We start from the raw sequence: 27171 nt of genomic DNA on the forward strand, positions 1-27171 counted from the left end.
CATTGTAGGTCGGTTGAATTCACATTTCCTAGTATTTCATCTGAGGAAGATTCATTAGTCAAATGCAGATTTCTTTTAACATCATCAATTGTTTGTTCTACAGAATGAGCAGCAGTAAACTGAGATGTACTAGGAGCGAAAACTTAGGTATTACTAGTTGTAGATACTTCTATTCTCTTTCTAGCAATGAGAGAATCAGAATCTGAAGACACAGAACTAAGATCACTTCTGTTGTAACTTCACACAAGTTTGACCTTGTGTGAAGTGCGAATCACGTGTGCACCGCTCGGCACAGTCAGTGAAAAAATTCTTCTCAGGCCGCACGGTGCACACATGATTTGCACTTAAAAAATCTATTTAGTTGCATGAAATAGATAAAAAAATTATAAAATATGATTATTTTATGTTACTTTCAGCAAATTGTAAAATAAAAAGAAGTTGGCCTGGGGATCACAAAATTTTTTAACATTACGGCGGTCAACGTATTAAGAGATATATTAAGCTAAAGAGCAACATGCTCTTACATAATTACTCATATATATTAGAACAAAACAGTATATAGATAGTGGCCAGCAAGAGCTGAAATTATTGCTTAGAATCCTGAACTAAGGTTTGCTGGGAAACTTGAATGATCTGAATGTGTGTCATCTAAATTCTTGGGATTTTTATGCCACCATTATTGTTAACATTAGGATGTTTGATCAAAATTTCATAGGCTTCTTTAAATTTGCATTCATGCCAGGTTTTTATACGATGTAAAGAACAGATACTTTTCCAATCAATTTAGTGTAGGAGTGTTAAGAGCATGATCCGAGATGCCTGCTTCACCAAAATTGTTGAAGAATTTTAACTTGTTTGTTACAGTTAACAATAAAACTTTAATTGCATATCCTTACGCTTCATATCACACCTACCTAAACCTGTTTTTTTTTTTTTTTTTTTACCCTGTGTTGCTAGAAAAATTTAGGTAACTTTAAATTCCCATATTTTGCAACTACATTATAGTTTATTACTGAGCAGACCATCACTACAAGTGAATTTTCAAAGATCAAAAGAAGAATTCATTTGTGTGTTTATCCTTAAGAGAAAGCAGGGCCCAAAGTTGCAAAATACATCATCATCATCAACTTCCTGACATGTACCCTCAAGAGGTGAACAGGATATGATAGTACTACACGAAAAATTTACATCGTTACTAACTTCCTATCTACAATTTTCTTCCAAATCAGTCTGTTACTTCTCAAGACTCCAATAATATCATTATGAGATCTTATATTTCTATCGTCTAAGGCACATGTACCGTATCAATCCACCTATATCTTGGTCTTCCTCTAGGTCATTTTCCTGCCAACTTGGCAGAGAACACTTGTTTTGCTAATCTTTTCTCGCTCATTCTGTTCAAGTGACCATACCACCTGAGATTAGTTCTGCTAATGCATTCCTGTATGCCGACAATGTCAAGTTCTTTCCTATCCTCATTTTTAATATGATATTGCCATTGATGCCATCTGTTCATGCCTCTAATCTTTCTCAGGACTCTCATTTCTGCAGTCTTTTGGTCAAGTGTTTTACTTCTGACCCAGCTCTCAGATCCATAAGTTAAAACTGGTTTGTACACAGTGTTGTATACAGCTAATTTAGTGTTCTGACTAATTTCTCTCTTATTCCATATAAATTTATTCAGTTCACTTCTTACCATACCAGCTTTGTTGATTCTGTTGTCTATTTCCATATTTAATTTACCATCTTCAGTAAAAATTGTGCCTAAGTAGTTGAAATGTTTTACTTGTTCCACAGGTTCCCTGTTCACAACACAATTGACATTTTCAACAATTCTACCCATTTTCATTGTCTTTGTCTTTTTAATGCTGACCTTCATACCATATCTATTACAACAGTTATTTAATTTAGTCACGGACCTTGCAAACTTGTAGTGGATTTATTTAGAAGTATAACATCGTTTGCATAAAGCAAAGAGCTGACATTAACATCTACAATTCTGATATCATATTTAATACCACTTTTCTTCATAATGTGATCCATATAGATAATGAATAACAGAGAGGATAATGTACATCCTTGTCTCACACCAGATTTAATATTAAACCATCTTCCTGTACTTCCTTCAATTCTAACTGCTGACTTACAACTCAAATAAAGACTAAGTATTGCTTGATATAATGCCCCATTGATACCATATAACTGTAATGTATTGAATAGCTTCTCTCTTGGCACCTTGTTGTATGCCTTTTCCAGATCGACAAAACTTAAATACAGATCTTTGTTATATTCCCATGATTTCTCCACTATTTGTCGTAAAGTGAAGATCTGATCCTGACAGTCTCTATTTGGCCTGAATCCAGCTTATTCATCATTAAGCTTTTCTTCCACAATTCTTCTCAACCATTTCTCAAGTATACTTGCATAGATCTTGCCAGGAACACTCAATAGGGAAATACCTCTGTAATTCTCACATTCAGTTTTATTTCTCTTTTTATATATGGGTACTATTAGAGCTCTACTCCAATCATCGGGAATTCGTCCCTCTGTCCAGGCTTTCTGAACAATGCAGTGCAGCCACTGTAAGACTTTTATACCACATATTTCAGCATTTCTGGTCGAACATCTACTCCTGCTGCCTTTCCACATTTCAAGCCTTTGATGACTTTTTTTACTTCAAGTATGGATATGTATTCCTGTTGAGTGTTTTTTTACCACTGTGCAATCAGTGCTTGTTTCATTTAGCAATTTTTTGAAGTAATTACCCGATACTTCAAGGATATCTTTTTCTCCTGTTTTCATGTAACCTTTATCTTCTCTAACTCCTTTTACAGCACTCTTTCCTCCATTCCTAAGCTTCTTCAACAACCTCCAGAATATCTTACCACCTTCTTGATATTTATTTTCTATGTTCTTGCCAAAGTCCTCCCATGACTTTTGTTTGGCTAGTTTTACACAGTGTTTAGCATTCTTGGATTTGTCTCTGTATTCTGTAAGAGCACAAGCTGACTTATTTGCCAGGAATTTTTGATATGCTTTCTTCTTTTCCTTCACTGCCTCTTTAACTTCCTGTGTCCACCATGGAGTTCTAATTTTTCTATCCTTGCATACAACCTCACCACATGCCTCTCTGGCTGAATCAATCAGGATTTTCTTCAAGGCCTGTCACTGAATCTCCAAGATTTGGTTCCTGTTCTCGAACTCTTTCATTTTTTCTTCAATAATCTTTGTGTATTTTAGTCTACAGTTCACATATGAGAGCTGGTGAACTTTTATTCGCTTTAAAACTTTCTTACATGTTATTCTTTTCAATATGAAATTCAATTTTATCCTGCTCAAGACTAAATAGTGATCGCTTCCAATTTCAAATCCTCTGTACACCCTGGTGTCCTGCACCAGTGGAAAAACATCACTATCAACAATAACATAGTCAATGAGACTTTTCTTATTCCTTGCCTCTTCTCTCCATGTGAATTTGTGCACATTTTTATGTTGGAACATGGTGTTAGTAATAACCAGTCCATGTCCTGAGCAGAAATCCAACAGGTATTTGCCATTATTATTGGCTTTGCTCTTTTCTCCAAATTTTCTCAAAATATTTTTTGTATGTCTGACAATCATTTCCTACTCTGCTATTTAGATCCCCAACAAGGACCAACTTTTCCTTTTTCATTGTGTCAGTTGCTTTTTCTAAAGCATCAAAAAATTCCTCCACTTCTACCTTGGTAGAACCTTCTGTGCGACCATAGGCACAAATAAGTCTCATTGTCCAATTACCCATTCTGATATTTGCCTACATCTCTACTTGAGACCGCCTGCCATTCAAGAAGATTAGCCTCGTATTTTTTGTTGAATACTATGACTACTCCTTCTTTTCCTTGATTGTCATTTCCTGAATATAAAATTTTGTATTTATAGTTCAGAAAGATCTCACCAGTTTTTGTCTTTTTTGTTGCAGTCACCCCTATTATGTCGATCTGGTAATTATCTAATTCTTCAGCTAGCTCTATTTCTTTGCCATTCAGGCTTCTTATGTTGATAGTACAGATCTTTAACTCTGGTGATGATGAGTTGGGGTGTGTGATTTCAGATTTGTTCCAGTAGCTGACTTTTTGCTGTTCGCCCTGGTTCCCTGGTGAAAACAACGGGGTCTTGTTTAACCGGGCGATGCCCCAGCCGGCATGAAATTTTGTCATGTTGTACCATCATTTTCTATATTAGTTTAAGCCAATAAGAATACAATTTGGTCGGCTAAATCCCAAATTGCCAGCCCATCCTCGTTCGTTCAGTATCCAGGTAGATACCCAACATGGTGCACACGAGAAGGTGAGGATTGGACATTAGGTCAGAAGCCCTGGTCAGTTCTCCGCATTCCTTTAAAGGCTATGTAGAGGTCTCCTCTCAGTTATACAGCTTTGACCCTTTAAGCACCCCTGAAAAATACATGGAAATCCTTAATTAGTAATATCCTAGGATGCACAAAAAAGTATGTGATCCAAGTTCAAAATAACCAGCCACTGGATATCTTTGAAAAAAAAAACTTAAGTACTGAAAATACAGATTACTTGCAATTCAACTGATTTTGCAGACCTTACCGTTTTATTTTAAAATACTCATATTAAACTGCAAGCATCCCTCTTGCTTTTTCAGTACTTAGCTTAAAATTTTTATTACACATGAGATTGTTTTTATAAGAATTTTTTTTTAAGGTGAAATAGGTAAACCATCCCTTGTTGTTTGTTTAACTGTCTTTCATGTAATGCAAAAACAACACCATGACTTATTTTGTAGAAGAGGTCATGGCATTGTCTTCCAGGTAGCAATGCTGCTCACTAGTGTGCTTGCCATTTTCATGCATACATGTGACATTTTTGGTTTCTTCTAGGATACCTCTTCATTGTCATGTCTTCATCTTTATACACAACAAATCTCACATCAGCAATTTCATCTGGATCCAGTACCCCTGGTAACTGTCACTTTCTTCCATCCATATCTCCATGCCTTTCAATGTGACATCTTATTCATCAGCAGCTATTAATATACAGTGAAATCAATGGCTTGAGTTTCTGCAGGTGAAAAACACCTGTGAAACCCTCCTACATATGCCATTTGTAAACTGCTTACTCAAGGTTTCTTATTCCTAGTCACTTTCATGTGCATCTTAGCACCTATCTTAGCATCTTCCAGACATTTCTCATTGTCTGGAAGCCATTTAATTAGAATTCAATAAATTTCAGATAAATATAATTTATCTCATAATATATATATAATGATCCAGGTTATGAAGAAAGCAAAACATTATTAATCTGCACGATGTCAACAAAGAATGAACACATGCCCATGTCTACCACCTAGCAGCTGCTTCGCTAATTAATAATCAAGACTGTTAATTTCACATATTCCCATCGAGGACCAAAATTTTGGAATCTACATATTTTGTCAGTTATTTCCAAAATCTATACATAAGAGTTTTTTTATAAGAGGGTTTACATATGTATGTGTGTATAAACTCCATCATGGTAACATAGGTCATTACTTTATGTACATGGTAGCCATAATTAAACTTCCCTTATTCAGAGCCTTGTGTAGCTCAATCTAACAACTGGAATGCCACCAAATTTAGTAGGGAGACTAATCAAGACATGGGAAAAAAAATTTTGAAAAACAAAAAATCAGTTTGAAAAGTTGCCAATAGGGGGAATAAACTGAAATGAAAGATTACCTTTACATGTTACACTTATGATATAACACAGCAATAAAATATTTAATATAAATTTAGCACAGTAATTACAGTATCAGTTACTGGAGCATAAGTGTAGTCACAAAGTTGCACAACTCAAGTACATTGAGTTCACTTGAGAAAGAGGACCCGATTCAATGTGGCCACCGTTCTCGTGAACCAGAAATTGCATCCTGTGCACAGTGTTCTCAACAGCAGAATGTTCATCACATTCTGTGATACGTTGTCCTTTAAGGCTGCCAAGTTTGAGACACCACCACGATAGAAGTTGGCTTTAAGGTAATTCCACAAATGAAATTAACATGGAGTAATATCAGGAGAGTGAGGTGGCCATGCATCTGGAAAGAAGTGACTAATTACGCTTTCTTCTAAGAAGGAATTGCCATAGAAACTGCTGTTCTGGTCATGCAGCTTGTGGAAAAATGTGGGAAGCTGCTCCATCTAGCATAAAAGTGGTCTCATCCAGGCATCGTCGCTGTTGAAGTTGCAGAATGATGAAACTGTTCAGCATATTGTGTTATTTCCATATAGTAATGAAACAAGTTATTGGTCATGTTGGAGTGATATCCTGAAAAAAGAATGGCCCTGTTATATAAAATCTACTGTGAAGCCACACAAATGGTAATTTTTGGTGAATTTAATGGAAGTTCCTGGAGCTCATGGGGTGATTCAGAAACCCAAATTTGACAATTTTGGGTGTTTACAATCCTGTTTAGATAAAAATGTCCCCACAGAATTTTCCAAGGCCAAGCATCATCAACTTCCAATCTGACTAGAAACATCAGAGCAAATGTCAATCACTTATCATAATCATCGTGTAGCAGCTGATCTTGTATGGTAAAATGTAATAATTTTGAATGAAACTTTCCATACTGTGGAATAAGGCACATCAATTGTTGTGCCACCTCACAGGCACTGCTACTGCCAGCAACATTTTCATGTGATTTGTTGACAATCACAGTGGCAACTTCAATTACCCATGGTGGTACTGGTTTCCATCCTCTGCCAGGTCAAACTTCCAAAGATCCTGTTTCCTTAAACTTCCAATTCATTGATTTAACTGAGTTAGCTGAACATAGGATCTTTACACAAGTTCTGGCAGGTTCTAAACACATGAAGAGCAGCTGATGCATTGCACTCATTAAGGTAAAATAACTTTACAAGTAATGTGCAATAAGGTAAAGTGAGGAACATGCTGAACATGACTATCAATAGGAATGCATTTGTGAAGTTTACCCTTTACTTTATAGCTCTTATGATGCCAGCAAAACAGGTGATCAACTTCATTTATGCAAATTTTTGGCTTCCAGAGCTACAACAATGCTGAATATCCCCCCCCCCCCTCGAATCATTCTTTTCGTGTCTTGATTAGTCTACCTATCAAATCTGGTTACATTCCAGTTGTTAGATCGATCTATATAAGGCTCTGAATAGGGGAAGTTTAATTATGATCACTCAGTATATTAAAAGAAAACATAAAAGAGTCAAGTAGAAAGTGCACCTTCATATTTGAATAAAACATAATAATTTTGTTACTCACCTTTTCAATTGCTGGTACAAATGTTTTAGGGACATTTGTGCCTATTGTTTCATCACTGAATATAAGCCTGGTATTGTCCCAGGGTGGCAAGGGCTAAAAAAAGATGAAAATAAGCACTTGCATTCAAAGAAATATTTATCTAAATTTAGCAGTACAGTAGTCTGTATATCATACCCTTACAATATACAGACTATTTGATAATCATTGTTTTTTAATATTAAAAAATTATTAATTATTATTTAATATTAAAACATGGATAATGCAGACAGTCTATCCCAAAAGGTCTGAAATCAATGACAGTAGAATGTTTTTTGTTTCTTTAAGGGAGACTGACAATGATTACCATGTCCTTCAAGAATGTAAAAGGAAAGTTTTTCAGCTGTGTGATAGATTATAATAGGAAGAAAGAAGGACATGATTACCATGTCCTTGAACAATGTAAAATGAAAGTTTTTCAGCTGTGTGATGATAGACAATGTTGGAGGAGACAGATAATGAATTCAATGCTATTAAAATGAAAACCCTTGACAAGAAACATTTCCACTATTTTCACAAGTATACCATCAATGAAGATTTTACTTATGAAAGATCACCAAATTAATGTCTTTTTTGTTTTAGCTTTTTTAATGGTTGCCATTTGATTATAACTAACTTTATGTGTTAAGTTAATGACTTGTCACAGCTAAGCAACTTGCTAAAGAAAAATCATTAATGCTATGTGATATGGCACAATTAATTCTATCTGCATAATCTCTCTATGTCTGTAAACTGCTTATATATTCTCTGGCTAGTTTGTCTATCTCACAGGATAAAATTCCACATGCAATGAGAGTGATACCCTCAAAGACATACCAATTTCACTGTAGGGGGCCTGGTCCCTCCCCAATTCAAGGGTATAGTAGTAAAATGGTTCTCCAGGCTGGTCATTAGTTAGTACATGGGATTGAACCAGGTAGTAATGAACTTGGAGAATTCCTGATCAGCTAGCGAAATATCCTGCACGAATTTTGGCAGTTGGTGACTGGAGGAAGACCAGCTTTTATGGCTGCATGGGGAACTGTCAAGACCACATATGGACAAGAGACTGAGTTCCCTCTGTGTGGGGGTGGTATGTTTGCAAGTCTGTCACACTTATCCCTGAATGCCCCACTTTCTCTTTATCTCTTCCTAATCAAATATAATGGACCAACCCAAAGAAATGCGATTTAACTGCAGATCACAAAAATAGTTAAAAAAAAAAATCAATCAAACAACACACCAACATTAATTCTTACCATAAAAAAAAGTTTCCACATCCACTTCACCAACGTCCATAGTCTTAACAGCAATATAAACAATGTGCACCACCACTTAAAGTCATCTAAACCAGAAGTACTATTAGAACGCCAACTAGTAACCTCAACAGCCATTGTCCACCGCAAGGGTAGCCTAGTGCATTCATCAGAACTGACATATTACATACTATGCCAGAGACTGCAAACCCTTGAATCGCCATGGTTTGATCTACTTTGGCTCAAAATTTCTCTACCAAACCAACTTGTCCTTTTCATATACCCCTTCTATCGCTCTCCAAACTCCATCAGCAATGACCTATCTCAGATCATCAATCTTCTGACCAAAATACCTGACAATCCCCTTCAAATTACTAACACACTTGAATTCTTCCTAACAAGTCCCCTTCCAGGTATACTGTGGTTGTCAGTTATCCTCTTGGTAACTCGAACCACAACCTCATACAAGTCTCTTTTGCCACAGAACTACCTTCATCCACCAGTTCACAGTCTCGTGTCCTTTGGCACCACAAAGGTGCCAAACAGGGATGACCTCTGTGACTTCTATTCCTCCCTCCCATGGTCTGACTACTGCTTCAGCTCTTCTGATCCAAATACCTGCTCAGACCAAATAACAGAAATCATCCACATAGGAACGAAGGCTTTCATCCCTCATTCCACTCCAAACTCTCAACCCGTCCAAGCTTTGGCTCTCAAAAAAGTGTGCCAATGCTGCAAAAGAAAAAATCTCTGCTTACCACAAATGGCTTAAGACCAAAACTCCAGCTGCCCACTCTGCAGCCTGCAACAGTTGTAAATGAAGTCCAAGGGCCAAATGCGACAAACTTGCCTCCTGCCTAAAATGCAGTTGCTCCTTCTGCTCCCTTGCCAAGGCCATTGGATACAACTTCTGCCACACCAAGGTTTCCACAACACTCTTACATCTGGATGGTACTGTAGGTACTTCACTTAAAGACAAGGCCAACATACTGGCATCACTTTTCTAATTCCCGCATTGAAGACCAGGACAAAGTTCCCTCCACTCTACCAAGAACGGCTCCCTTCACCCATAGTCTTCCGACAAATCCTAAATAACCTGGACACAAACAAGGCATCTGGTCCTGATGGTATCCCACCTATCCTGTATTGCCTCTTCAACCTATCCTATTCAACTGGCATCTACCCTACAACATGGAAACAGGTCCACATCCGACCCATCCTAAAGAAAGGTGATAAAAGTCAACCGAAGAACTACTGTCCATTATCTAAAACTATGGAGAAGGCCATCAACAACTAACTAATCAGTGACCAGCAGTATGATTGTGCCACTTGCAGTCTACAGGTGATCTTCTTGCTTAACACCATTCACCTCTGGACTCAGGTCATAGAGAAATTTGGAGAAACTCACGTGATTGCCCTCGACATTTCAAAGGCATTTGATCGGGTTTGGCAGGGCCTACTTAATAAACTGCCATCCTATGGTCTGCTTTCATCACTCTACAACTGGATCGCCAACTTTCTCACTGATCGCTCACTATGTGTCATGGTGGATGGTTTACTCTCCTCAGATTTCCCCACCAACACAGGAGTAACTCAGGGTTCTGCTCTTTCACCCACTCTCTTCCTCTTGTATATAAATGACCTGCTCTCTCAGACTTCCAATCCTATCCATAGCTTTGATGCTGACAGTACAGTCCATTCCTCCTTTTCATTCAACAAACATTGTAGTGATCAAGTATTAGAATCCTCAAGACTACCACGACCAGCGACTCGAACTCAGATCTCAGTGGGGTAAGGACAATCTTGTAAACTTCAATGCCAGCAAAACAGTCCGGTCTGATCTCTCTTGCAAGAAAGAGCTCGCATGGCTCCTCCTTACCTTCAGTAATACTGATATCCAAGCACAATCAGATTTCTCTTCTCGGACTGACCACCTCAGATCTTTCCTGGCACAAAAAACAGCTGCCAAAAAACTATCATGTTTTTTTGCACAAGACACTTCATACCTCCACAGCTGCTAACTCTATACAACATGCAAATCTACCCAGCCAAGGAGTATTGCTCTCATATTTGGGATGGTGCACCAAATCCTCTATAAGATTGCTTGATTGTATCCAGAAGAGGGCAATCAGGCTAATTAATGACCCCCCCCCCTCTCTCTCTCTCTCACTCACATATCCACTTCATTCTCTCTCTCTTACAGACATTCAGTTTCTGCTTTGTGTCTCTTCTACAGATACTTTCATGGACAGTGCTCTGCTGAATTGATCACTATTATTCCCCACCATCCTCCAAACAAGAGCCACTGCAAGGTTGACTCTAACCAACACCCTGTTAGAGTCCACTTTGAAACTCACCAAACCATCTCCACTGCCTCTTCTTTCATTCTCTCTACTTCTGTCCTTTGGAACAGATCCCCAACACTGCCTTCCCCAAAGATTACAATACTCAGCTGTTCAAGCAAAATGTGAACAGATTCTCACATTCTTCTATTCCTTTTGCCCACACGACACTAATAATGTGCTATAGATCATGTGGCCTTTTTTGTGTAGATAACCTAAATATGACAATGGTTAACTCAATGTTTGCTGAAAACCCTTTATAAAGGCTCTTCACATCCTAGATGATTGGCAAACAATTGCACATTTGATGTTAGATCCTGTCAATGTAGAGTGAAAAATAATGGCCCCAAGGACTGAACCCTGAGGTACACCACTGGTCACCTTAAATCTGGCAGATTCAAACCCACTGTATACAACGTTTAATCTGCCTGTCAACCATCCCCTGATCCAAGTCGAGAGTTTATATTCCAATCCCATATTCTTCAGTTTATGCAACAGCCTTTCGTGTGGTATCCTATCAAATGCCTTAGAAAAATCCAACACTATCATAGTGTATCCATTCCCTTTATCCAACTCGGACGTAACATTGTTATAAAATATGAGCAAATTGCTAAAACATGACCTTCCTTTAGTAAACCCATGCTGCTCCATGCAGAGTATAACTTGTTTGTCTATCTATTTCTGTATGCGAGTTTTTACCAACTTTTCTAAAATCCTCGTTACCACACCAGAGATATCGATAGGTCAGTAGTTAGACACATCAATTTTTGCACCACCCTTGTATAATGGAAGTATCATTCCTGAGCTGAGACTGAAGTTATACAAACATGTGAAAGGTCTAGCCAATTCGGCTGAACATTCCTTTAGCAAACTGGCCGATATTCCATCTGTCCCTATAGACAAATTCCTATCCAAGTTATGCAACAGCTCTTCAACATCATTTTCATGAACTTCTAACTCTTCACCCAATGTAGCAGTAGCATTGTGCACTATGTTACATACACATGGTTGATATATCTTAGCAAAGTGAGCACCTCATTAACTAAACAATCTCATTAGTTTCCGACATTCAAGTACAATCTGCATTCAATAAAGTTATTCTTTCTTTTGACTGCAGGATAATGATAAAATTATTTTGGATTGCCTTTAGCTTGCATGGCCAATTTGTTTTCATACTCTGATTTAGTTTTCTGCACAATACTTGTTACTTTTCTGGCCTGAGCTTTATATATTTCATAACTCCTCTCACTCTTATTCTCATGATATTCTTTCCACATTATCTTCTTCTTGTGGATCTATTGCTTAATAAGGCACATCCATTTCACTCCCAACCTATTTATTCCTCGAACACTAGGTATGCATTCATATACTGCCACATTTAAGCACGTTTTCAAAGATTCCCATGCATTGCTGACATTTTTCCCATGCAGTAACTGATACCATGGGACCAAAGATGGTATTCTCCTAAGTTGATCTTAATTTTCAGCTTCATAGTTCAGAACTCTGAAATTTACTTTAACATGTAGATTTCAGTATTAATACAAATAGTAAATTACCAAGAAAGCACATTATTATAATAGTTTTAATTTTTCATCGTCATTTTCTGGCATAATACTCTCAAGAGGAGTACCTGATTTATGATAGTCTAATGCAATTAATAATTCATGACTAGTTTCCTTTCAGTCACTTTCTTCCATAGATTTGTTCAGCTCTTATATTTGTCATCTGAAACACTTCTGATTGCATCATCCTGACTGCCTAATCTTACCTAAATCTACTTGGTGTTACTATCATTTTGTTTAAGATCGTCTGGGCACAAACAAAATAATAGGAACACCAAGTATATTTAGGTAAGATTAGGCAGTCAGGATGATGCAATCAGAAACATAATATGATCAGGTCACTATGAAAGAAAGTCACTGAAAGGAAATTAGTCGTGAATTATTAATTGCATTAGACTACCATAAATCAGGTACTCCACTTGGGAGTATTATGCTAGAAATTGATGAAAAATTAAAACTATTATAATAATGTGCTTTCTGTGCAATTTACTATTTTTGTATTAATACTTGCATTATTACAGTAGTGGAATAGCCATCAAAGGCTTGAAATGTGGAAAGGCAGCAGGAATAGATGATATTCAACCAGAAAGTATGGTGGTATAAAAGTCTTACAGTGGCTGCAATGCATAGTTCAGAAGGCCTGGACAGAGGGACGAATTCCTGATGACTGGAGTAGAGCTCTAATAGTACCCATATATAAAAAGGGAAATAAAACTGAATGTGAGAATTACAGAGGTCTTTCCCTACTGAGTGTTCCGGGCAAGATTTATGCCAGTATACTTGAGAAATGGTTGAGAAGAATTGTGTAAGAAAAGCTTGGTGAAGAACAAGCTGGATTCAGGCCAAATAGAGGCTGTCAGGATCAGATCTTCACTTTATGACAATTAGTTGAGAAAGCATGGGAATATAACAAAGATCTGTATTTAAGTTTTGTCGATCTGGAAAAGGCATACAACAAGGTGCCAAGAGAGAAGCTATTCAACATGCTACAGTTATATGGTGTCAATGGGGCATTATATCATGCAATACTTGATGTCTCTCCCACCAGTTGGAGAGAGTGACCATATGGTGTTGACTTGGAAAATGAATAGACATGCAGGAGTATCAAAGAGACAGGAACTTATGTGGAATTATAAGGCAGGTGATTATAATAGTCTTAGACGTCAACTTCGGGAAGTTTCATGGAGGCAGGAATTGGAAGGCCGGGATATCACCAGTGCGTGGGAAATTGTGAAAGAATATTTGTTATCAGCAATGGTAAGTTGTATACCACGAGTGAAGAAGAGGACGCAATTTGGAGTAAAGTGGATGACAAACAATATTAAACAGGAATTGCATGCGAAAAAGAGGCTATGGAAGAGATATAAGGAGACAGGTGAAGAGATGCATGAGGAATATAAGACACAGGCCAGAAGAGTGACTAGTGTGGTAAGGAAAGCAAAACTGGAATATGAGAGGAGATTGGCCCTAAGATCCAAAGAAAATCCTAGGGAATTTTTTAGCTATGTGGCCAGTAGGAGGAGAAATGACTGTGGAAGAATGATATTGTGGGATAAAAATGGGAATAGAGTGACTGATGCAGAGGACATAGTGGAATTGTTCAATGAACACTTTATTGGAGTATTTCATCCTAATTGAGTCAGTTTTAATGCTAGAGGGATAGGACTGGTTCGAGGTCTGGAGGTACAGGAGGAGAGTGTGTTTCAGATACTGAGTACTCTGGATGTCAGTAAAGCTGTGGGACTGGATGGTATTTCACCATGAGTTTTGAGAGAATGTGCTAGGGAATTGACAGTGCCTTTAACATGGCTTTTCAATGAAAGTCTGGCTTTGGCAAAGGTGCCCAAGGAATGGAAGGAAGGTAAGATAGTGCCATTACATAAGGGTGGTAACAGACTGGAAGTGTCTAATTATAGACCAGTCTGTGTGTCACCAGTAGTTGTTAAGATCTTGGAGAAAGTAGTGAGGGACCATATACAGCACTGGGCAGATGAGGGTAATGTTATCTGTGAGAGTCAACATGGATTTGTGAAAGGGTGCTCTTGTTTTAGCAATATGCTAGCCTTTTATAATAAAGTTACAAGAACATTAGATGAGGGAAACGCATATACTGCAATTTTCTTAGACTTAGCAAAGGCATTTGCCAGGATCCCACATGATAAGCTGATATTTAAGTTGCAACACATGGGTCTGGATGTCAGATTGGTCAACTGGATTCAGGATTGGCTGTCTGATAGGTATCAGAGAGTTGTGTATGGTGGAGCAGTTTCAAGGAGACAGAAGGTTACAAGTGGGGTCCCACAGGGCTCAGTACTAGGACCTATATTGTTTAACCTTTATATCAATGGCATTGCCAGTGGATTGCAAGGGGATATTCAGTTGTTTGCAGATGATGCGAAGCTGGGAAGGATTATTAGTAATAGTGCAGATGTGATAGCCCTGCAAGAGTTTGAATAAGCTAGATAGATGGGCAAATGAATGGGGATGTCAGTTTAATGCAGCAAAATGTAAGGTCTTGAGGTTTGGGAAACATCGATGGGATGCTGCATACTCTATGGGAGGAGTTATACTGGAGGAAGTTGGGGAGACAAGAGATCTGGGTTTGATGATTGATAGAAACCTGAAGTTTAGTGGACATATTGCAAAGGTGGTGAAGGTAACACAGAGGATGGCTGCTATTATGAGAAGGACACTGACCTGCAGAGATAAGAGGGTTATCATTATGTTGTATAAGTCTCTGATCAGACCACACTTGGACTATTGTTCTCAGATTTGGTCCCCAGGATTTGAAGGGGATAAATTAACTGTGGAAAGGATACAAAGACGGATGACAAAGATGGTTTCAGGACTTTACAAGGATAGTTATGAGGATCGGCTAAGAGAATGTGGACTGCAGAGTTTGGTGGATAGAAGAAGGAGAGGCGATATGATTGAAACTTTTAAACTGTTGAGAGATGGTTACAGGGTTGACACTGGGGAGTTCTTTCGCTTGGTTGAACAGCGCGAAGGAGTGATGACAAGAGGCCATCCCTGGAAGTTACGAAAGGAAACTGTGAGCAAGAGGGTAAGGAGTGGTTTCTTTGTATGGAGGGTGGTTGAGCCGTGGAATGCATTGCCTGATGGAGTGGTGGGAGCGAGAACGGTCAGTGAGTTTAAAGAGTGGTATGATAGACTTTGTTTCTCAGGGGGGGGGGGACCTCCCCTCGATGAGTCTTGACAGACTTTATGTCTTAGGAAGGACCTCGCACGATGAGTCTTTTGACTCCTTGGAGGCCTGAATAATAATAATAATAATACTTAGTCTTTATTTGAGTTGCAAGTCAGCAGTTAGAATCGAAGGAAATACAGGAAGGTGGTTTAATGTTAAATCTGGTGTGAGACAAGGATGTACATTATCTATATAGATCACATTATGAAGAAGGAAAGTGGTATTAAATATGATATCAGAATTGGAGACGTTAATGTCAGCTCTTTGCTTTATGCGGACGATGTTATACTTCTAAATAAATCTGCTACAAGTTTGCAAGATTCCCTGACTAAATTGAATAACTGTTGTAATAGATATGGTATGAAGGTCAGCATTAAAAAGACAAAGACAATGAAAATAGGTAGAATCATTGAAAATGTCAACTGTGTTTTGAATGGGGAACCTGTGGAACAAGTAAAACATTTCAGCTACTTAGGCACGATTTTTTAGTGAAGATGGTAAATTAAATATGGAAATAGACAACAGAATGAACAAAGCTGGTTGTAGAAAGTCAATTGAATAAATTCATATGGAATAAGAGAGAAATTAGTCGGAACACTAAATTACTGTATACAAGACAGTGTTCAAACCAGTTTTAACTTATGGATCTGAGAGCCAGGTCAGAAGTAAAACACTTGACCAAAGACTATAGACCGCAGCTATGAGAGTCCTAAGAAAGATTAGAGGAGTGAACAGATGGCATCAATGGCAATATCACATTAAAAACGAGGATTTAGGAAAGAACTTGACATTGTCAGCATCCAGGAATGCGTTAGCAAAGCTAATCTCAGGTGGTATGGTCACTTGAACAGAATGGGCAAGGAAAGATTAGCAAAACAAGTGTTCTCTGCCAGGTTGGCAGGAAAATGACCCAGAGGAAGACCAAGATATAGGTGGATTGATACGGTACAAAGGGCCTTATACGATAGAAATATAAGATCTGATAATGTTGGAGCCTTGACAAGTAACAGACTGATCTGGAGAAATAAATTGTAGTTAGGAAGTTAGTAATGATGTAAATTTTTCATGTAGTACTATCATATCCTGTACACCCCTTGAGGGTACATGTCAGGAATTTGATGATGATGAATTTAATGTTTTTCTAATACAAAAATTTCATGAAGCCCTAAAAAGCAATTGTGTGGATTTTTTAAAAAGATTTATTTAGAAACAATTTTTTTTAATGAAAAAACAAAAAAAGATGTCTACACACACACACACACACACACACACACACACACACACACACACACACACACACACACACACACACTCTCTTTTCATTAAAAAAAAAAAAGCATATACGAGGGTGGTTCCATAAGTTTATGACCTGACTAACTTTTATAGGTGATAGAAAGAAAACAACTGTGTCATTTTTGAACATAATCTCCCTTTACTTCAACACACTTTTCACATCTTTGAATTAACATTTCTATGCCCTTGGAAAAATAGTCTGTACTTTTGTCTGCAAAATGGCCTAAAACTGCATCTTTCACTACATTGTCATCTGCAAATTTTCTTACTCAAAGGTCTTTCTTCAGTTTCAAGAAGAGGTAGTAATCACTGGGCTGTAAGGTGGGTGTTCAATCTCCTGGAAACCACAGTCCTTCACAACAATAGTCGTATGGACTGGAGCGTTGTTGTGAAGCAGGCAAACACCACAACTTAGCATTCCTCTTTGCTTCTCCTTTATGACATTGTGCTGGAGTGAAGCATAATATTCTGCATTCATGGAAGTATTCCTTTCCTTGAAGTCAATGAAGAAATTCCCCGGCAATCCCAAAAGATTGTTGCCATGATCTTCTTGGTGGACTGAGTGACCTTGGCTTTTCTTGGCAGTGTTTCGCCTAGTTTGCACCACATCATGGATTCCCCTTTTGGAAAGAGAATCATAATAAAGGACCATGGTTTCATTCCTGGTGAAATGGATTCCAGTATTTCTCTCTGATTCCCTTGGCAAAGCTCTAAAAACTTGTGAGAACAAGTCATACGATGCTCCTTCTGAATTGAAGAGAGAAGTCGGGGCACCTACCTTGCAATGACCATCATGTGAAGCTTCTTGTGAATGATGTGAAAGACAGTTGTTATAGAAAGCCCAACCTTGCTGAGATTTCTTTGAGCTTCAACCATCTGTCATTGAGCAGTTCCTCCTCAACAAGAGAGAGAGACATTTTCCTCAGTCATCATTTCTACAGGCCGACCATCATCTTTGATGCTCTCTCTTTCTAGGCAAAACTGTTTAGCCTATGCCTTCATGGTGGGAATATGAAGGAGAAGCTTCCCCATAAATACCATCCAATTGCTGTTTGATAGCGCTTGGAGAAAGCCCTTCTTTGGTGAAAAACATCACAGTGCAGTACTCAATTTTTAGCATTACAGCCACTTAGTGTGCCATGAGTTAGTCAAATGAGTACTCAAGCTGAATGATGCAGGTAGAGAGTTGAAACTGGTACTGGTACAATAACCTACCCACAGATGGTGCTATCTGTCACACATGGCATTTTAAAACTGGCACAAATTTTGCATGTCAGGCCAGAAACTTTTGGAACCTACCTCGTATATGTATAATTTGTACAGTCTAACTATAATTTTTAATGCAAATGTTTCCCAGTAAAGAGATTATCAACTTACCATTCATCAGTATTGTGAGTAGGTTGTGGGTTCCTCGATGTTCTGTTCCAGAGACCATACATGGTATTTTTTTCTAGCAACTTCAGGCTTTCAATTAAGTAGATGTTGAGCTTACACTAGGTCAGAGTTTCCCAAACTGTGTTCCATGGAAGGTGAATAAGTGTTACGCGAGAAGTTCTCCTGGAATTTGTGATTTTAGTTTTCTAAGCATTTTTCATGAATAAATATTTTATAATGGAAATATTTTGAGGAGAATAACATTTGTGAATGTGTCGAAAAGCTCAGACCCAGAACGCCTAATAACATCTGTGTATCGTTAATTTTCACACATCGAAAAAACCTTTCAACATTTGAGAAAGGGGATACCACTGTTTATGACTAATCATAAAAATTGCCTGCAAGCGGATTATAACAATGGGCGGCATATCCTTTGTTCTCAAAACTGAAAGAAATAACATCTGTGTTGCAAATGTTAGTGACCAATCAGCAAGGTATAAAGAAAATTTTTCCACTAAAATTGAAGATCAAGGTAGTCTGTATCTGGTTCTCAAATCAAGTAACACTGAATACTTTCTTCACAAGTTCGTATTGTAGGGTGAAAGTTTCGAAACCGTAGTGCCGTGATTTTTTAAAAGTAATAGGCCTGCAGATTTAAATTTTAATATGAATAAGAGACAAGGGACTTTGTTTAATTTTGGTGTTAAGAAATCTCTTATTGAAGGTGTTTGTGACACAACAGATAGTGAGTCATTCACCACCAGCCTACAGAGCAATCTCCAGGATGTACAAAAGGAGGGGAAAACTACCAGCACACAGGAGAAAAAGTCTGCATTCACTCGTAAGCACTTATAATATTATAAATTTTTGGTGATCAGAATAGGATATGTCAATGAAAATCAGCACAAATTAATTTAATGATGTTGGCCTGGGAAACTACAATATGCTACAAGATTTCATTAGTCCAGTGATTAATAACTGATTTAAATGTAATTTTATATTTGTCAAAACGTCTCACAATGTATACACAAGTGTACTAATACACTTTATGATTATGCCATAATTAATTATTAATATTACAATGTGTTAATAATTAATCAATTATTAATTAATTAATAATAATTAATCAATCATTAATAATTAAATAATAATTAATCAATTATTAATTAATACATTACAAAATAACCAAGGTGTTCTGTTAAAATTTCAGGATTTGTGAAGTGTTCTGTGGTAGGAAAAGTTTGGGAAATGCTGCACTAGGTAATGAAATCATCCATCAAGTAAACAAATTCACAAACATCCATTGTATAGCTGGATTTGAACTTTGTGGCTTGTAGGATGGAAAGCAAAGGCACAGTACCCAATTAACCAGAATATCATACATATTCTTCTTCTTTGAGTGCCATCTCCTATCGGAGGTCGGCGACCACCTTGGCAAATTTTGAGAGATTCTCAGCCACTATGAGCAGTCTCTCAGAGTTCATGCCAGTCCACTGTCTGATGTCTGCCAGCCAAGATTTTCTTCGTCTTCCTTGTCCTCTTCTTCCATTTATCTTCCCTTTTATAATCAAATTGAAGTATCTTATATTTTTCATTACGAAGTAGGTGACCAAGATATGCAGTTTTCCTTCTTTTTATGGTATCTAAAAGTTCACGTGATTTCCCCATTTGTTCCAGTACTTCCTGATTGGACGTTTTTGCTGTCCATGGGATTTTTAACATTCGCCTGTATAACCACATCTCAAAGGCTTCAAGTCTTTTTATTGATGTTGTCTTCAAGGTCCAAGTTTCTGCACTATACAGCAGTACAGACCACACGTAGCATTTAACCATGCATACTCTAAGCTCTAAATTTAAACTGCAGTTACACAGTGTTGATTTTGTGAAGAGAAAACTTTTTTCTTGCCATTTCAATTCTAACTTTTATTTCCATTTCTGGATTGCAAGCTTCATTTAACCGGCATCCAAGATATTTAAACTTTGCAACTCTTTCTATTTGTTTTCCATTTAAAGAAAGTGCTGAATTAAGAGGTTTCTTGCTTATGACAATGCATTTAGTTTTGGTGATATTTATTTTTAATCTCATTTTTTCACTCTCTTTGTTCACTAGTTCCTGAAGATCCTGAATATTGTCAGCCAGGAGAGCTGTGTCATCAGCATATTGGATGTTACTGATGATTTCACCATTTACACTAATCCCTTCCTTTCAAGACTTTTTGAAATATGGCTTCTGAGTATATGTTAAAAAAAAGAGGTGACAGCACATATCCTTGCCGTACTCCTCATTTGATGTTAATGAAGTCTATAATAATGTCATCAACTTGAATAGATGCCTTTTTGGTTCCAATATGTTTTCAATGATCCTGATGTCTTTACCATCTAATCCAATTCTTTTTAATAGTGCAATCATTTTAGCATGTTGGACTTTGTCAAATGCTTTCTCGAAGTCGATGAAGCAAATGAATATTTCTTTGTTTTGGTCAATACATTTTTGGAATAAGATCTGAGAACAGAAAAGAGCCTCTCTTGTTCCCAAAATGTTTCTAAAGCTGAATTGGGTATCACTGATAGTGTCTTCACATTTTCTGTATATTCTTTTTTGAATTATTTTCAGAACATTTTGAGAACGTGACTCATTAGGCTGATCATTCTATAGTCATTACATGATGAAGGTCGACTGTAACCAGTCTTGAGGGGTTATGCCTGTATCGTAGATCTTATTAAATAGCTTTACTAATATATTAATGTAGTCACCTTCTAATAACTTTACTATTTCTGCTGGTATTCTCTCCGAGCCCAAGGCTTTACCATTTTTAGCTGAGTTTAGTGCATATTCTACCTCTTATCTTAAAATGCATGAACCTTCCATATGTTCATAAGTATTTTCTGGGTTCTGTCTGTTATCAATAAAGAGTTCTTCTATATATTTCGCCCATTCTTGTATTTTGTCATCCTTTTTGGATATTTTATATATATATATATATATATATATATATATATATATATATATATATATGTGTGTGTGTGTGTGTGTGTGTGTGTATACATATATGTATATTATCATACTATTAATTCCAAATCAAAAATGGTTATTGGGATGCATTATTTTTATATCAGAAATCAACCAAATTGAAAAACATCCAAATAAAATTTTATTTTCTAAAAGACTGCTACAATTTCCCTGTGAAAATATTCACTGGCAGTTTACATGGCCATGCCTGCTGTTTCACTGATTTTATATGAAGGCATAAAACACACTGAACTACTCAGTTTGTACTGTTGTGTTAAAATGACAATGTAATGTTGAAAACCTGTCAACTAACTTTTGAAAAGTCTGAAATCTTAAGTAAAAAAAATCCAGAGAAGAAAATGATTCAGTTAATTTTTTTGGAGTAGGCTATGATATCTTCAAACTAATTAAACATGCAAAATATATTCAGTTTATGAGAGAATGGAATTTAATTTGATCAAAGGGTATGTTAATTTATCAGGGATTTATGAAATTCTTATCTGGACATGAGTGGTGTTATAATGGATTTCTGCTGTAGTAATTTTTATAACAAAGCTTTTTACCTACCTCCATTATGCCAATAACTTTACCAAACTGGCCAGCACCACCATGCTGTTTTTTATGAAGATAATTAAATTCACAAGGTTTAACAAGAGATTCTCTAAAGGCAACTTTTGGCTTGCCCAGTATTACCGGACAATTATATTCTCTTTGCATTCTCTGCAAAAATAAAACATACATATGATAGGTATTATTTCTGGGAAAATTCCCATGTTACTCCTCTAAAATAAACTATTATTTTATTGGCTAATATAGCCTATTTTCGTTTAGGAGTGTTATTTTTTACAATGACATTGGCTCTTTACTCAAATCTTAGGGCATTACTGAAGTATTATAAAACTAATATATGAAGAATAATATAAGAGGAAATATTCGGACATACCTTTTTTGGATGTTGTTTTCTTCTCCTTATCTCGCCAATATGCATTCATCTACTGTTAAAGGAAGTATCAAAAAATCAGGGGTGATTTTTCCCCCCAATTTTTTCCCCATCAATCCCTCCTCTTCCCCAAATAATTTCTATCTTCAGATCCTTCTCTCATCCCCCCCTCCCAAATGCTCTCTACCCACCCTTAATAATAATATGCATATAAAAAACCCAGGTTTTTTTCAAATAATCTCCCCCCCACATTGCTTTACCCCCTCTTTCCCAAAATCCCCTTCCTTTAACAGCTTAACAACAGATGAATGCATATTGCCTAAGATTTAAGTAAAGAGCCAATGACATTCTAAAAAAAAGGGGCACTCCTAAACAAAAATAGGCTATATTAGCCATCAAAATAATATACATATGAAATTTTTCAGAATAAATATTGCTATTAACAAGATAAAATGAACTACACAAAATCTGACTTCTAAATAAAGTGGACTTCAAATACAAAGTTTCTAATAATTTCTCCTACTTTGCAGTTAGTCAACCTGAGTGCAACAATCACTGCTTTTGTTTTCTGTTTATTTGACTCTTTAAAAGGCTTGTGCAGCTCAGCGGAAGTGGCACTTACATCCTCTGCACTAAGCCACCCAAAGACAGACTTAAGTTCAAGTCTAGTCGCCAAATGGTGGAACTTTTTCTAACCCTTTCTTTGACTGGTTACCGAGTCAGTCGATCTCTGGCACAGGTAAGCGGGTTTTTTTCCCCGTAAACTCAAGAAAATCGAATGTAGAATCCACATTATTTTACACAGTAGCACATCCTGTTAAGGCAGTGTTTTCCAACATTTTTTTGGATCATGCCCACCTCAATGCTTCAAAGATTTTGATGTCCCCCCCCCTCCCCTCCTAGCATAATAGTCAGCCAAGTTCTGAAAAAGTATAATATAAATATGTACTTTAAATAAAAAAGGAACATTGGTAAAAACTGTTTTTAATTTGACTTTCTTCAATGAATATAAATTTTATATTACACTTTGTATATTATAAAACATAAATCGAACTGAACTCGGGAAAATAAAATCCAAGTTAATGCGATCCTTGAGCTTGATGTCTGCTGCAAAGAGTTTTTATTTGAGGTACTAATTTAGTCATTTTCAATCTCAAATCCTCATTGTTTATGATATCCAGATGATTTCTTTTTTTTTCAGTAGTAAGTCATTTACAGCACTAAAGCCACATTCAACTAAATATGACGATGGGAAGAGCAACAGTATTTTTTTTGCAAAACTAGTTGAATTTTGGTATTTCATTTCTGTCTCGTCAGAAAGCCATGCCATTGTTCCTTTTATGTTGAATAAAGTTCTACTAGACTCATCTTTTTCTTTTCTGAGAGTTCTTAAAGTTAACTGCTGTACTAGTGATGTCAGTTTTTTTTCTCGGAAAGTCAGGGTTGCAACATCGACAATTTATCGCTGACAACGGTAAGTTTTTTTGAGTATATCGGTGATGAGGTGACGAATGCAACATCATTTTCTAATTACCCCCCAAAATATTCAAATTTCCCCCCTATGGGGTGTACGCCCTACGTTGGGAAACACTGTGTTAGGGTTAGGTACCAAGAAATGGCAGCACTTGTTTACCCATCTCTTCACTGATTGCTGCCTATAATTAGTGATAGTCATGGGCCAACTATCTCTGATTTGCTACCTGTAGAGATTGAACAGTCCACTCAGTCTCCTAAAGCTACATAGGTCTAAAAGGATTTGCCCACTTCCTTTAAGGGAATAAAAGGAGTTAGCTGATTATTATTTATTATTTTTTATTATTGACTTTTCAGGGATTCACTTAATTTTTGTAAAAAAATTTTGTTTCAGAAAGAACATTTTAAAGTCATTCTCAAATGATGCCACACGAAATGCAAAATGTTATGGGATGAATCTGGAAAATGTCACAGTATATACCCATAACAAAGAATCCGAGGAAAATTTTTAATGTTTTCACAAAAACATAAAAATTTTTAAAAAATTGCTGAACGCAAACAGAAGTTGATTTTATGATCTCAAAATATGGAGTTGTGAAAATGATGTGTAAATTTTGAAGGCTTTAAAACAATGTACACAACATTTTCCCTCTTTAAAAGTGATATGGAAAGAAAGTCTAAAGTGCTTATAACAGTAGATAAAAGAAATTGGAGGGCTAAATAGGAAAAAACATAACACTATTTTAAGGGTCATGCTTTTCTTGGATTAGTGTTGTTAATACTGAGCAAATTAATAATTGCAAGTTTCACTATATATCTGGTAGCTTCATCAGAAATACAAATAGAAAACACATAATGATGACATCAATGGAAATTTAAATGATATAAATGGTAAAGAGTTCTGATCTTATACTACAAATACTATATTCAATTAGCTATTTTGCACTGCTAAATGATCATTACTGGAATAATTGAAGCCTGAAATATCTCATAAGAGATGCAATTAAAAGATCTCATAAGCACTTTCATACAATATGAGGTTTTTCCATGTGAGAATATAAGTTTTGCAATAATTTTTTTTTTTTTTTTTTTTGGAGAGGTTGCTTAAGGATAAGCCAAATAACTGGGGCTTCTGACCTAATGTCCAATCCTCACGAAATGCAAAATGTTACTAACAGGATGTATATGATGCATCCCGTTAGTAACTACTAGGTAAACGAATGAGGAATGGACTTGAATTTGAGACTTAGCAGAGCTCTCTACTGGCTTAAACCATAAATGCATATGATGGTACAACATGATGAGATTTCATGCTGGCTGAGGGTTGCCTGGTTAACCCCCCCCCCCCCCACGCCCACTTGATCAGGGAATCAGGACAAACAGTGAAAAGTTAGCTACTGAAACAAACTCCAACTCAACATCTAGAAAAAGAATAACAAACCTGATGTCAGAACTGAAGTAGGAACCATCAATATAAAGAGTATTAATGGAAAGGGAATTGAACTTGCAGAAGAATAAGAAAAATACCATGTGCACATAATTGGCAACACTGAGACAAAAACAGGTGAGATCTTACTAAATAATAAGTATAGGGCTGTTATTATATTCAGGCAATAATGATCAAGGAAAGGAAGAAGCAGTGATAGCATTTAACACTAAACATGAAGATAAACTTCTCGATTGGAAAGCAGTTTCAAGTAGTAATGTGGGAACACTTCAAAATGTGGAAATGGACAATGAAATTTATTTGTGCCTACAGAAGGAATTTCTAAGGAAGTCGTCGAAAAACATGTTGCATCATTAGAACAGGCAGCTGACATAAAAAAATGGAAAAAGTAGTCCTTGTTGTAGATCTAAACAGCAGAGTTGGAAATGAATCCCACAAGGCATTTAGGAAGGTTTTGGGGAAATTTTGAGCTAAGCTAATAATAATGGTAAGTATTTGCTGGACTTCTGCTCAGGAAATGGACTAGTCATTAATAACACCATGTTCCAGTATAAAGATGTGCACAAGTTCATGTGAAATAAGAAACACAAGAAATAAGAAAAGCCTCATTGACTACTTCATTGTTGATAGTTATATCTTCATGCTGGTTCAAGATACAAGAGTGTACAGAGGATTTGCAATTGGAATTGACCATTACTTAGTACTAAGCAGGATAAAAAATGATATTACATTGAAAAGAACATTATGTAAGAAAGTTTTAAAAAAGAATTAAAGTTGAGCTGCTTTTACAGGTGAGCTATAGACACCAATATACAAACATTACTGAAGAAAGAATGAAACAGTTTGAAAACAAGAACCAAACCTTGGAGTCTCAGTGGCAAATTCTGAAGAAGACATTGACTGATTCAGCTAGGTAGCTATGTGGTGAAGTTGTCTGCAAGGATAGAAACATAAGAACACCATGGTGGCAGTCCTACAAAAGAAGAAAGCAAACAAAAAGTTCCTAGCAAATTAGTGGGCAGATGCCCTACAAGAATACAGAGAAAAATGTAGGAGGAGTAAGTTATGTGAAAAGTGATTAAAAGAAAAGTCTTCCCATTACTTTTTCTTTTAATTGATAAGAATATCATCATCATCAAATTCCTGATATATACTCTAAAGGGGGTAAATATCAGGAAGGTGGCCATTGAAAAAGCTTAGGAATGGAGGAAAGAGTACTGTAAAAGGTATTGAAGATGACTATTAAATTATTTAAGGAATTTACAAGGTATACTGGAATATTAATTAAAAGAAACTTTAATAAATACTTCCTATATTTTGGCAATGTCACATTGCCATCTTCATGGGAACATACAACTATGAAGAGCATGCAGGCACTACAAAAAGCAAATGAAGCAGAAGAGAGAAAACTACTGTTGTTTCTAGAGTCTTAAAGGTGCCCCCTAGCAGGCTATATTGGGTTGCCTTGGCTGTTGGGCTGAAGTTCTCACAATGCAAGCTTCCCAAATTGGGGCAGTCTCATACACCCAAATTTCTTGAGGCTTGGAAAGTTTTTTTTCCCCAAACCTCAAGTTTTTTTTAGAGCTGAGGCTGATTCCATGAATAATCTTTCATATTTAAATTTGCTGTAGTGTATTAACGTGGCTTTCTTCCAACATATTCTGTGGTGGGTATCCAGAGCATGGTCTGCAAGCCCAGAGTGGTGTACTGGTGAAACTGGATGTAATCTTTGTGTTCCGAAATCCTGACATTTGCTGTCCTGGCTGTTTGGCAAAACTAGGACAGTTTACAGTTGCAAGGGACCTGGTATACCCCAGGTAGGTCTAAGGGAAGTGGTTGGTTTTTAGTGGAGCGGATAAGGGATGCCAATTTTTTACATGGTTTGTAACAAGAAGTCAGGTCATATTTTCTTAAGAATATTGGTTAACTTTTCAGAGTTGCCATGGATATAGGGAATGGTGATGGATTTAG

General features: G+C 36.7%; 1 protein-coding gene across 1 annotated transcript in view; it reads right to left on the minus strand.

Moving 5' to 3' along the window:
* The window catches only part of mEFG1 (mitochondrial translation elongation factor G 1), a 206466-nt gene that overhangs the window by 29675 nt on the left and 149620 nt on the right, over window positions 1-27171 (minus strand). Inside the window, exons 13-14 of the mRNA XM_090411581.1 lie at window positions 21908-22060; window positions 7281-7373 (exon numbers count right to left, since the gene is read on the minus strand). Coding sequence (XP_090267707.1) covers window positions 7281-7373; window positions 21908-22060 — 246 coding nt within the window. The remainder of the gene's footprint in view (window positions 1-7280; window positions 7374-21907; window positions 22061-27171) is intronic.

Source organism: Typopeltis vanoorti, chromosome 21 (assembly GCF_054136105.1).
Source record: "Typopeltis vanoorti isolate ZY-2024b chromosome 21, IOZ_Tvanoo_1.0, whole genome shotgun sequence".
In the NCBI taxonomy this organism is placed as follows: domain Eukaryota; kingdom Metazoa; phylum Arthropoda; class Arachnida; order Uropygi; family Thelyphonidae; genus Typopeltis; species Typopeltis vanoorti.